General features: G+C 35.2%; 1 protein-coding gene across 6 annotated transcripts in view; it reads right to left on the bottom strand.

Annotated features, from left to right (window-relative positions):
- SS18 (synovial sarcoma translocation, chromosome 18) overlaps positions 1 to 12463 on the bottom strand; it is a 76033-nt gene that overhangs the window by 32500 nt on the left and 31070 nt on the right. For all 6 annotated transcript variants that reach the window (XM_011939279.1, XM_011939280.1, XM_011939278.1 and 3 more), the window contains 2 exons: positions 9720 to 9873; positions 4751 to 4972 (listed from right to left, as the gene is read on the bottom strand). In XM_011939279.1, the coding sequence (XP_011794669.1) occupies positions 4751 to 4972; positions 9720 to 9873 (376 nt within the window). The remainder of the gene's footprint in view (positions 1 to 4750; positions 4973 to 9719; positions 9874 to 12463) is intronic.

Here is a 12463-nt window from a genome sequence, read left to right on the forward strand (position 1 = left end):
GAGACCATCCTGGCTAACATGGCGAAACCCCGTCTCTACAAAAAATACAAAAAAAATCAGCCGGGCGTGGTGGCGGGCACCTGTAGTCCTAGCTACCTAGGATGCTGAGGCAGGAGAATGGCATGAACCCGGGAGGCGGAGCTTGCAGTGAACCATCACGCCACTGCACCCCAGTCTAGGCAACAGTGCAAGACGCCATCTCAAAAAACAACAACAACAAAAAGTTAAATTCCTATCTCTTAAAACTAACAAAATGTTTTTACATGTGAAATTCATGTAAGGTAAACAGACTTAATCTATAAACTCCTTCAATAACAAACCACAGAACACATAACATGAATAGGCAATTCATAGAAAACATGCAAACAGTAAATACACATATGAAGTTATGCAACCTCACTAATAATTGAAGAAATTAAGTTTACATTTTTCCCCTACATATTTAGCAAAGAATAGGAAGGCTGAGTGTCACTGGGTACGGAGTAAAATAAGCACTTTTATATGCTGCAGGAATGTGAATGTGGCCTCATGCAACCTTTATTGAAAACAATTTGGCGATGTCTCTCAAGTATTTTAAGTATTCATATATTTCAATAATTCTACTTCTAGAATTTACCCTACAAAAATTTTGTACAAGTAATCGAAGACATAGATACAAAGACATTTGCTCCAGAAGTATTTGTAATAGTAAAAGACTAGAAACATCTATCAAAAGTGAATATGGCTTTGTTGTATTATAATACATTCATATAAAAAATGGTGCCATTTAAAAAATGAGAAAGATCTATATATACGAATAGCAGAAGTACAAGGAAATAAAATACCATGTAAAAATACATATGTAAAAGTAAATGCTAGGCTTATCTCAAGCACTTCCTTTTGGTCTCTTAATAATCCACTGTGTAATAGTAAGAGATAATAAGATAATAATAAGATAAAACAATCTCAGCTGTGATAATATGTACGCTTTGCCCTTCATACTTACATAACTAATGTGAACAGTTTAGGTACTGAAAGAAAAATAAAAATGTCCTCCTACTTTCACGTCAAGCCTCTGGGTCAGCTAACCAAAGAGTACACTGACAGAAAGCAGTGTTTTAAAGATACTGTCATTTGCAACTTAGCCACATGAATCAACACTTTCTTAATACTATTAAGGCAACCAGAAATAAATTAGATGCTGTGGCTACAATAAGACAGTAGCTGATAAACCAATCTCAAATGTTTCTGTGTTCAGCCTTTTAAAAAAGCCTGATTATCGACCAACTGATTCTGTAAAAATTATGCAAATGATGACCAAGTCAGGATTTTTACATGCATCACTTCATTTAATCTTACTTAGAGAAATTAAGTAATTTAGTCAAAGGTCCCACATACAGTAAGCTACAGGGCCAAGACAAATCCAAATCTAAAGAGTTACACACATGGAACTTACAAAACATATTATTTAACACAAACACTGCAATTTGTAAAATTCTTTACATTTGAATATATAATTAGTAAAATTCTGTTAAATGTGGAAAGCTATAATTACTAATGCCTGATAATGAAAAATACACAGGTATCTGTCCAATATAACATCTTCAGAAATCCTTTCTATACAATTTGCCTTTTCATACACTGAATGTACTTGTTGCTTTATTAAATAAACATTTTTCAGACAAGTGATCATATAACACTTGATTTTTACTGAAGAAATGAAAGATATAAATAAGATTTTGTGTGTCCATCCTCAGGCATTTTTCTAGGCACTTGGGATACAGCAGAGAACAGACACACTTCCTGCTTTTTTAAAGCTTGTTGAATTCTAGTGAAGCTTATGCTCTATATGCAAATAAGTTTATGCAGGAAGATGGTGGTTTACTCTGAACACTGGAGTTACTCTTTTTGTTTCTTTCAGAGACAGGATCTTACTCTGTCACCCAAGCTGGAATGCAGTGACACCACCAAACTCACTACAGCATCGAAGTCCTGTGCTCAAGCGAACCTCCCACCTCCTGAGTAGCTGGGACTGCAGCACAAGCTACCATGCTCAGCTAAATTTTATATTTCTTTTTGTAGAAAATGTGAGTCTCGCCATCTTGCCCAGGCTGGTCTTCAACTCCTGGGGTCAAGTGATCCTCCCATTTCAGCCTCCCAAAGTGTTGAGGTTACAAGCAAGAGTGTCAACGCCCAGCCAGGTCTTTCTCTTAAGGTTCAAAATGATAAATCAATAAATTTTATCTGGATAACAGTGAAAATAACATGAGAAAGTATATGTTGGATTGATTATTATATTTAAGCAACATTTTGCCAGCAGTTTAAGAAACAAATTAACATAAAAATTGGGCCCAGCACGGTGGCTTACGCCTGTAATCCCAACACTTTGGAAGGCTGAGGTGGATGGATGGCTTGAGGTCAGGAGATTGATATCAACCTGGCCAACATGTCTCTACTAAAATATAAAAATTAGCTGGGCGTGGTGGCAGGTGCCTGTCATCCCAGCCCTTAGGGAGGCTGAGGCAGGAGAACTGCTTGAACCCAGGAGGCAGAAGCTGCAGTGAGCCAAGATCACACCTCTGCACTTCAGCCTGGGTGACAAAAAGTGAGACTCCATCTCAAAAAAAAAAAAAAAATTGTGCTCAATTATTCACCTGGAAGCAATGGACCCTCTAAGACAGGACAGAGAAAAACATTTTGCAATAATACTAGCTTAGTTGCTGAATTAAAACAAATAAAAATAAATAATAAATAGAAAACCTTTTAACGTAAAATATACAGTTTATTTTTTAAAAAACTAAGAAAATGTTTTACAATGAAATGAATATTAAAACTTCATTAATAAAACTCTTCAACCTCTAGCATCTAGTAAAAAAAAATCATTAATAAAACTCATCATAAATTTATTAAAAGGTAATATATAATTAAAATGCTTGTATAAGAAACTCATATGATTAAAAAAGTAGATGTTGCCAGAACACTGTATAACTTTCTTTTCTGGTAACTGTAATTTTGTGTTCTTTTGATTCTGAAATATCAAAATTTAAATGAAGTTTTTTATTTGTCCTAAAGAGATTTTTAAAACAATAAAAATTTCCTCAATGATTTTCACTGTATTTTCTTTTTGAAAATTGTCTTTAATCTCTTCAGATCTCTACCTGGTCATTTCTGTACAGTCTATGTTCTATTAAGAAATTCATAAACTGACCAGGTGCAGTGGCTCATGCCTGTAATCCCAGGACTTTGGGAGGCCAAGGCAGGCGATCACTTAAGCCCAGACATTCAAGACCAGCCTGGGCAACATACCAAGACATTGTTTCTATTATTTTAACAAAATACAAAAAATAGAAATAAAAAAGAAATTTATAAACTATGAGAACAAGGCAAAAAGTGATATAACTATTGTACTATAGTAAAAGGAAGACCTACACATACTTACAAAATACGACATTTTAAAAAATAAAAGTTGGTCCCTAAGAACAAAAAATTTCTGTGAACACCTCAATACTTTTCTCCAAAAAGTCAATATGCACATTGCTGTATGCATTATTTTTTCTTCTTCAAATCTTATTATGTCATATCAAACCATGCTGCAGCAACATCCATTTATTGTGCACACCATACCTTTCTTAACTATAGGTTTCTAAGAAGTGCACCATCATTAATGGAGTTGCTGTCAGAAACATCAATTTTCCTGTTCTCTCTCCTGGTAATCAAACTGTATAGAGAAACACATGAACTCCCTTCTGATCTAGCACTAACTGGATCTTGCTGTTGTTTGGACTTTTAATTGACCTAATAAAAACAAAAAAAAAATAATTCCAGCATAGGCATTAAGTAACTTTGGGGGCAAAAAACGTAGCCAAGTCCCAGTTTTGTGAAGCTAAAATGATTGGCAGTTTTTTCCATTATCTCCTTTTGTTTTCAGTATATCGCATGAAAATTATTTTTTTAAATCTGTATTATTTAAAAATTATATTTCATCATAAGGAATTATCAACAGATTAACATTAACTTCTTTTATCTGGGTACATTTTAGTGCTGTTTATTTTATAATCAAAATCTAGAAAATTTTATTCCAAATACATTAAATCCTATCTTACAGTCTTAACTTCACTACATTTTGTAACTGAAATCGCGTTAAGCTGGAAATATGCCAAATATTTTAACAAACAATTAGCAGAGCAGAGCGCCACTTACTGGCTTTTAGTTATTATTCACAGAGTACTTAAAAGAGAAACATGGTACAATTTCATTCTGAGACTGGTAAAAAACTGTAATGGACTTACACCACTCTAAGACGAGTATAGCAGCACTTCCACTGAACATTCTAATGGCAAATTATTTTAGAATTACCTTTTAATGCTGAAACACACCATCAGAAAATATCCATGTAATCAAGGGAAATTCATATAAATTAATACATCCTTAATAAGTAAAATGAACTATAGAGCAGGTGTTTATTTTCTCAACTTTCTAGCTCTAAACCAAATGTTTGGTTCGTCATTGACTGGCTTCAAAAAAACAATTCTCAACAATAAAGAACCTCAAACAAACTGTCCAAAAGACACAAAAATAAATAAGCTTAAACAGCCAAATTGAGCAAAGAGATTTAAAATAGCTTCAAACGCAACATTTCCTTTTTATAGGCATGACTGTCACTCACTCTAAACTTAAATTTTTATGAACCAGCTAAGAACCTGACAACAATCATTTTACTTTCAAAGGCTAATAGAGCACACTAGTCAAGAAGGACATAAAGCTTAGTTACCTTGGTTTGGCTGTATATTCATATTTGGTCTGGGACCATAGTTTCCCATTGGCTGCCCTTGACTCATTGTCATCTGATTCTGTACTGGCATGCTCTGTGATGATGGCACAGAATGGTTGTAACCTCCCATGGATCCATGGCTACTTGAAGGCATATTCATGGAACTGTTTGTCATATTGAGTTGATTGGGTCCAGGTCCCTGCATAGGCATATGGTTAGGCCCTTTGAAGAAAAATGATCAGAAGCAAAATATAAAAGTTAAACAGATGGTCCACACAAAAGTACCTGGAAAGAATATATTTTTTGCATTATTATAGTAATACCAAACAATAATTAATCGATAGCAAAGTAAATGGTTTATAGGAAAGACAGCAAATACTGTGAGGTAGTTATTTCCATTTTACAGATTAAGAAATTGATGCTTTTGAAAAGTCAGGAGCACTCTGAAAAAGAAGGGAGGACTAGCTTCTTTATAAAAGAGCAAAACATATCATAAGGTTGGAGTAATTAACTGTGAACATAAATGAATAGACTAACAGATCGATTGACTAGAACAGAATCTAACAATAGACCCAAATACACAGCTGAGTAAATAATCACAGTAATATTAAGTATTGGTGAGCAACAGAAAACTAATTCAGTAAATGGTATTGTGACAACTGGGGAGCCATCTGGAAAAAACAAGTTGGATCACTATCTCCTCTCTTCCACTAACTAATTCTAGATGAACAGAAAACTTAAAACATTTAAAAAGAAGAAACCATGAAAGAATTTCAAAAAGGAGAATTTTAAAAATAATAATGGAAGGACCTTCTTAAGTATGCCAGAAAACTCAGAGCCATAAAACATTGATAAATTAGACTATATAAAATTTAAAAATTCGCATGCCACAAAAAACTCAAAAATAATAAAAAGGCCAATAAGAAAATATTATTTATAGATATATCACAGACCAAATTAATTATTTAACATATGAAGTAAGTAAAAGATCACCACCAATAAAAGTATCGGCAAAGGACATAATGAGGGAACGACTCGTTCACACAAAAACTACAAAAAGGTTCACCAACATTAAAGGATTGATTGCTTCACTTAAAATAAGAAGCCAAATTAAAACTATGAGACCGAACTTTCACCTTTCAGATTCTCAAAAATCAAAAGTTTGATCTACCTATATTATGAATAAAGAAGCACTTTCATCCATTGTTGAAGGAATATAAATCTTACTTATATTTCATGGGGAATCAAGCTTGTGGAATCAAGGGTGGGATCAAGCTTAAGGAAATTTGTGATGACAAATAACAATTCAAGTCAAGTAGTTGTCTCTCAATATCTGTGGGAGATTGGTTCCAGAACCACCCACAGATTTCAAAATCCATAAATGCTCATGTCCCTGACATAACATGACGCAGTAATTCCACATAGCCTATGGACATCCTCTCATATACTTTACCTCTACATTACATCTACTACATAACACAATGTAAATGCTATGTACATAGTTGCTATACTGTATTGTTTAGGGAACAGTGACAAGAAAAAAAGTATGTACATGTTTAGTACAGTTGCAATTTGTTTTTCCAAGTATTTTCAATCCACTGTTGGTTAAATCCATGAATGTGAAATTCATAAATGCAGAACTGATGGATATTACTATTTTTACACAAAGCAATTTGGCACTAACTGTCAAATTTTAAAATACATATACCTTTAACCCAGCAATTTCAGTTCCACAAATTTATGCTACAGATACACAAATTTTTGTCAGCATGTGTATTGACACACACACAAAATACATATATATGTGCATATATATTTTTACAGGCAAATTCATGGCAGTATAATTCATAATAATAAAAGACTAGAAGCCTGTATTTCCATCCCAAATGTTCGAATAAATTAAACTTGTAAAACAGAATATGATACAGAGACCAAAAGAATAAGGCATCTATTTACATATGTAATAAAATAATGGTCTCCAAGATATATCTTTGAGAAAGAAAAGATACATAACACTATTTAATGAGTGCTATCATTTGTACTTTTTTAAACAAAAGAATAAGAAAAAAAGGAAATATACATGCATTATTACTATATAGAGAAAATATCTCCTTTTTTTTTTTTCTTTTTTGAGACAGAGTCTCGCTCTTGTTGCCCAGGCTGGATAGCAATGGCGCGATCTTGGTTTACTGCAACCTCCACCTCCTGGGTTCAAGCGATTCTCCTGCCTCAGTCTCCCAAGTAGCTGGGATTACAAGTGTGCGCCACCACACCAATTAATTTTGTATTTTTAGTAGAGACGGGGTTTAACCACGTTGGTCAGGCTGGTCTTGAACTCCTGACCTCAAGTGATCCACCCACCTCAGCCTCCCAAAGCGCTGGGATTACAGGCGTGAGCCACCCCACCATGCCCGGTGAGAGAAGATCTCTTGAAGGACAACTAGAAACCAATGCCTCTCTAGAACTATCTGGAGAGGTGGCGACTAGGCATCCTTTGGTACCCTTTGATTGTGGTCCCATAGGCATATGTTACCCAGTTTTTAAAAAATCAATTAATTTTTTTAGGCTGGGCTCAGTGGCTCATGCCTGCAATCCCAGCACTCTGGGAGACCGAAGTGGGTGGATCACCTGAGGTCAGAATTTGAGACCAGCCTGGCCAACATGGTGAAACTCTATCTCTATTAAAAATACAAAAGTTAGTCAGGTGTGGTGTGCGCCTGTAGTCCCAGTTACTCGGGAGGCTGAGGCAGGAGAATTGCTTGAACCCAGGAGGCAGAGGTTGCAGTGAGCCAAGATTGCACCACTGCACCCCAACCTAGGTGAGAAGACCAAAACTCTGTCTCAAAAAGAAAAAAAAAATTAATTTTTTTAAAAAGGGAACCTGAGACCGAGTAGCGATCTGACCAAGATCAATGAGCACATAAGTAGCTCTAAAACTGAGTCTACATAATGAAATATAAATTAAAAACAAAACTGAAACAAGCCAAGATGCAAATTTGTGTGCATAAAAAGTTGGCTAAATGCTATATGGAACAAATAAAGAAAACGTAAGTTACTGGCCTTCCAATTTCTCCTGTGCTTAACAGTAACTCCGTAACTATCGTTAGCAGAAATTATTGTTAGCAGAAATTGTTTTTTTTTTTTTTTGATGGAGTCTCACTCTGTCGCCAGGCTAGGGTGCAGTGGCATGATTTCGGCTCACTGCAACCTCCGCCTCCTGGGTTCAAGTGATTCTCCTGCCTCAGCCTCCTGAGTAGCTGGAATTACAGATGCCCAACACCAAGCCCAGCTAATTTTTTGTATTTTTAGTAGAGATGGGGTTTCATCATGTTAGCAGGATGGTCTCGATCTCTTGACCTTGCGATCCGCCCACCTCAGCCTCCCCAAGTGCTGGGATTACAGGCATGAGCCACTGCGCCTGGCCTGGAGAAATTCTTAACTATTGTTTTGGAAGCTCTACAGTATTCTGAACAACCTAGGTCATAAGTGGTTGATAATAACTAGCTTATAAAAGAATATAACTACTTCAGAAGGCCTTACACAAAACCAAAATGTCATGTTAACCATAATTGTACTGCTGCTCAAATGCTTCTTTGGCCTTAGGCTTCAATGTTACATAGAGAATTTAAGTCAAAATCCTAATTCAAGGTACCATCATAAAAAGTCACAAAACTCCTAACTAGCTAACCTGCACTATCACTACCTTCCCAGTTCTAAAAACAGTGTGTGCTGGTGAACTAAATGTTGACTTGGCAAGAAGTTTTCTCTTGACTACAATATGACTACAAACTGAAAAGTAGTGATGTCTTTATTCCTACCTCCATACTGGACGTGTGCCATCAATGTTGCAAGCCTTAGCAGGAAATAGGAGATTGCTACTGAAACACCACTGCCCTCCTATATGATCAGTCACACCTCAATCTTCTATAAGCCAGGCTACCTTGCCTCTTTTGCTGTGTGCTCTCTTTTGCTTCTTTACTGCACCCATCATCTTTGGCCACCAATGCTATCAATCAATACAATTGGCTACAGAAATTAGAATCCTAAAGATGCTAATTACTAATTTTAATAATTGGTCTGTTATTTTATTTCCATTACTGCTAGTTGTATAATGCCTTCTTTTTATCAATGAAAATAACTTTTGTCTTAGAAAGTAAAAATATTCTGATACCTAATATACATAATATTCCACCAAAAATTATGGCTATGGGTTGATGCTACTATTACAAAAACAAAATAGTGTAAAGATACTTTTCTGATTAAAATTTCAAACCAGCAAAAGGTAACTAAATCAGCATCCAATGTCTTAAAGCATATCAACCTAGTGACCCTAAACTTAAAATTGACAAACAGAAAAGGGAATGGCTCAGTGTATAAATAATGTAAGAAAGTTTATATTATTTTTCAGCCTTTAATTTTTGCTTTAAAATCCATTCCCATATTTATGTTATGCTATAAACATATGTATTAAAAAATATAGATTCAGTTTCAATAATATCAATGAGGAAATACTAAATACACCAGCACTTCAGAGACTGTTTTGTTTCTTTCTCCGTGTTTTTCCCAATGATACTGCTTCTGAGATCAATCAATATTTAAGTAAATAAAAACTCAGGGAAATGTTATATTATCTTTTTTTAACAGACTTTAATTCTTAAGCCATGGTGCAATGCCCTTTTTTTCCAAAAAGCTTCTAAAGCCAACTGTATTGCAGTTTCAGACAGACTAAATTTAGCCAGTTCTGTTCATCAGAGGAATGCTGTGTGTCAGCTACATCAAAGCCCAAGGGCAGCCTGATAAACACTGAATACAGGTCACGTAGCTCTGTAGCTAACAAACTCTAAGAGAGCTTGTACTCGGGGGCATTCAAAGCAGTTTTGTCATCAACAATCTAGTATCCCTTGAGCCCCCATGTCGTTTCAGTTGCTAAGCAACTCTGGTGTTAATGTCTTAGAGGAGAAAAACTTACCAGGCATCTGGCCGTTCATCTGGTTCTGCATGTGTGGTGCAGGAGGACCCCCACCTACCATTCCATCTGAAGGCATGTTGTGAGAGCGTGGAGCGGGGGGAGGGCCGCTCTGATTCATCCCTCCAGGACCCATAGGCATATTCTGTGTGGGTGGCTGAAAGAAGACAGTTTAGTAAAATAAGAGAAACAGACTAATATATTAAAGACGTATAGGGTAAAAGAGTTGCTTATGTTACTAAATTGCATAAGAACAAAAACACAAATGCATTTCAAATTCTTCTAATGTATTTTCATGATGAACATAGTTAATAACCCCCAAAACTTTAAAGCATATTTACTTTAAAAAAATCTCAATAGTGAAAATTAAAATGTTAACATTCCATACAAAAAATTCTCATATATTAAGCATTTCTAATGTGTCCATTGTTATTATCTAAATCACCTGAAAAAAATTAAGTGTCCTTTCATTATTGATGTATTGGATATATTTATTGTTAATGATGGATTTTACCTAAAAATGTACAGTAACAAAAAATGATGAAAGGACTCTAAGTCCCAAAATGTGCCATATTTTACGCTAGTTCGGGGTGGAGGATAGTGGTAGCAGAGGAATGTTTTAAAACATGAAGACAACAGCTCAACATTTTTGTGCCGACTCGTGCTATAGATTGGAAACATTACTGATGGCCTCCAAGGGTACAGAGACAGCTGCCTCAAAAGGATGCCCTTGGCAAATTTCCCAATGCAATTCTGAAGAAAACCACTAACTAACCTTCAGAGTTCACAAAAGGGCAAAAGGAAAAACATAGATATTAGGTAGTCTGCCACAACTAGGTTCCTTCTTAGGTATATTTTGGTGGAAAAAGCAAATGGTTAGTTTCTTTCCAAACCCCCATTTTTAATACTGTAGGAGGAGAGGGACGCATTATTCTTTAGGAATCTATTTCTGGCTTCTTTCTGTACTTCGATATTCTAAATGTAATGTCCATTCCTGTAACATCAGTTGTTCTCTTCCTCCTACATTTAAAAATGGGCAGTTACTGTACACCTTTCCATTTTATGAACACAATTCTCTTTGGCACACTTAATAGACATACATTGTTCTTTGGCCAGCACATTAAATACTCAAACCTCCAAACAGTTAATAATCACTAACATTTACAGAAATAAACAAGTCTACTCTAATAGCACACATTTCAAAATCAGAATTTTAATTTCTTCACAACTAAATCCAGAGGAATGCTCTTTATTATTTTCTCTTAAATTCTCATATTATTTCTCCAACTTGTATTCTTTGAACACTTGATAACCTTGTTCAGTTTTCACCAAAAAAAGAAAAAAAATACCAAACACCAATTTGAGTCACATTATCTTACTTTTAATCATGCTTATTTATCATCCTTCAAACCTGGCTACCTTAACCTTCTTCTGTCTGAAAACAGAAATCCTTCTTCCCATATTCTTGTCCAATTTTTCTTTTAAAAATTCATGTTCTTATTCTTAATAGTGAGGTCATTTTCTTGTAATTCAACTAATAAAACATCATTACTGTTGACACAATGCTAGAATAACTTGTATCAAACTAACCCTCTGCTAAATAAAACTCATAAAATCTAGACAAACAGTAAAAACTGAAGGCACTAAAGAGTGACTTATATGAAGAGGAACAGAAGGGGCTACAACTCTTGAAAGAACGGAGGCATATACGACCAGCTCCACAATTATCTTGGCTTTTTCCTTGAGTTTGCTGAGTAACAGGGAAATGGAGCTCAAGTAGAAAGTGCAGTCCAATCAGACTAAGGAAAAAAAGAATCAGAATTTTGACTATCAAAGAACTGGAAACTAAAGAAAAAATTTCCAGAGAAAAAGGACCACAAGAGGGGAAACATTCAAGAAAACTAGTTGAAATTGTAGGTAGGAGGCTAAAGAGCTCAGCAGAGATTCCAGCTGCTGCTCACTGCTATGGAGACAAAGACTGGAGTGTAGGCCCCACCAAGTTAGAGGAGCCTTCATAAATAACTCCAGCTCCCTGTTGAGACTACCAAAGGGCCAGCTACTCCTTAATTGAAATAGATCAGCCATAAAAAGTCTTATAACCAACCTTTAATAGATTCAAGGTGACCTCTTAATACCTCATATACCAAAGGAAAACTTAATTCCCTTTGGAGCAAAGTAACACAAACTAGAGCTTCTGTAATTGTTCAACCACAATGTCTAACACTCTTAAAAACTGCAAAGCTTTCTAAAAAACAAAAATAAATGACCAACACCCACTATGATAGCTGCAATAACATAAAAATTAAAAGTCCAGAAAAATAACAAGTGTTGTCAAGAATGTATAGAAATTGCAACTCTCATATATGCTGGTAGAAATGTAAAAGCATACAGTCACTGTGGAAAAGAGTTTCACAGTTCCTCAAGAACTTAAAGAGTTACCGTATGATCTAGCAACTCCATTCCTGGTACATACTAAGAAGTATTGAAAACACACACTCATGCAAAATTTCTACACAAATGTTCACAGTGGCATTATTCATAACAGTCAAAAACTGGAAAAAACTCAAATGTCCACCTACTGATGAGTGGATAACAAAATGTGGCATATGAATACAATCGAATATTATTCAGCCACAAAGAAGAAACACTTACACATGCCACAACATGGATGAATCTTGAAAACACTATGCCAAGTGAAAGAAGACAGACACATAAGGCCACATAAATTTTATGACTCTATTTATAAG

This window comes from Colobus angolensis, unplaced genomic scaffold (assembly GCF_000951035.1).
Source record: "Colobus angolensis palliatus isolate OR3802 unplaced genomic scaffold, Cang.pa_1.0 Scaffold18, whole genome shotgun sequence".
NCBI classification, from domain to species: domain Eukaryota; kingdom Metazoa; phylum Chordata; class Mammalia; order Primates; family Cercopithecidae; genus Colobus; species Colobus angolensis.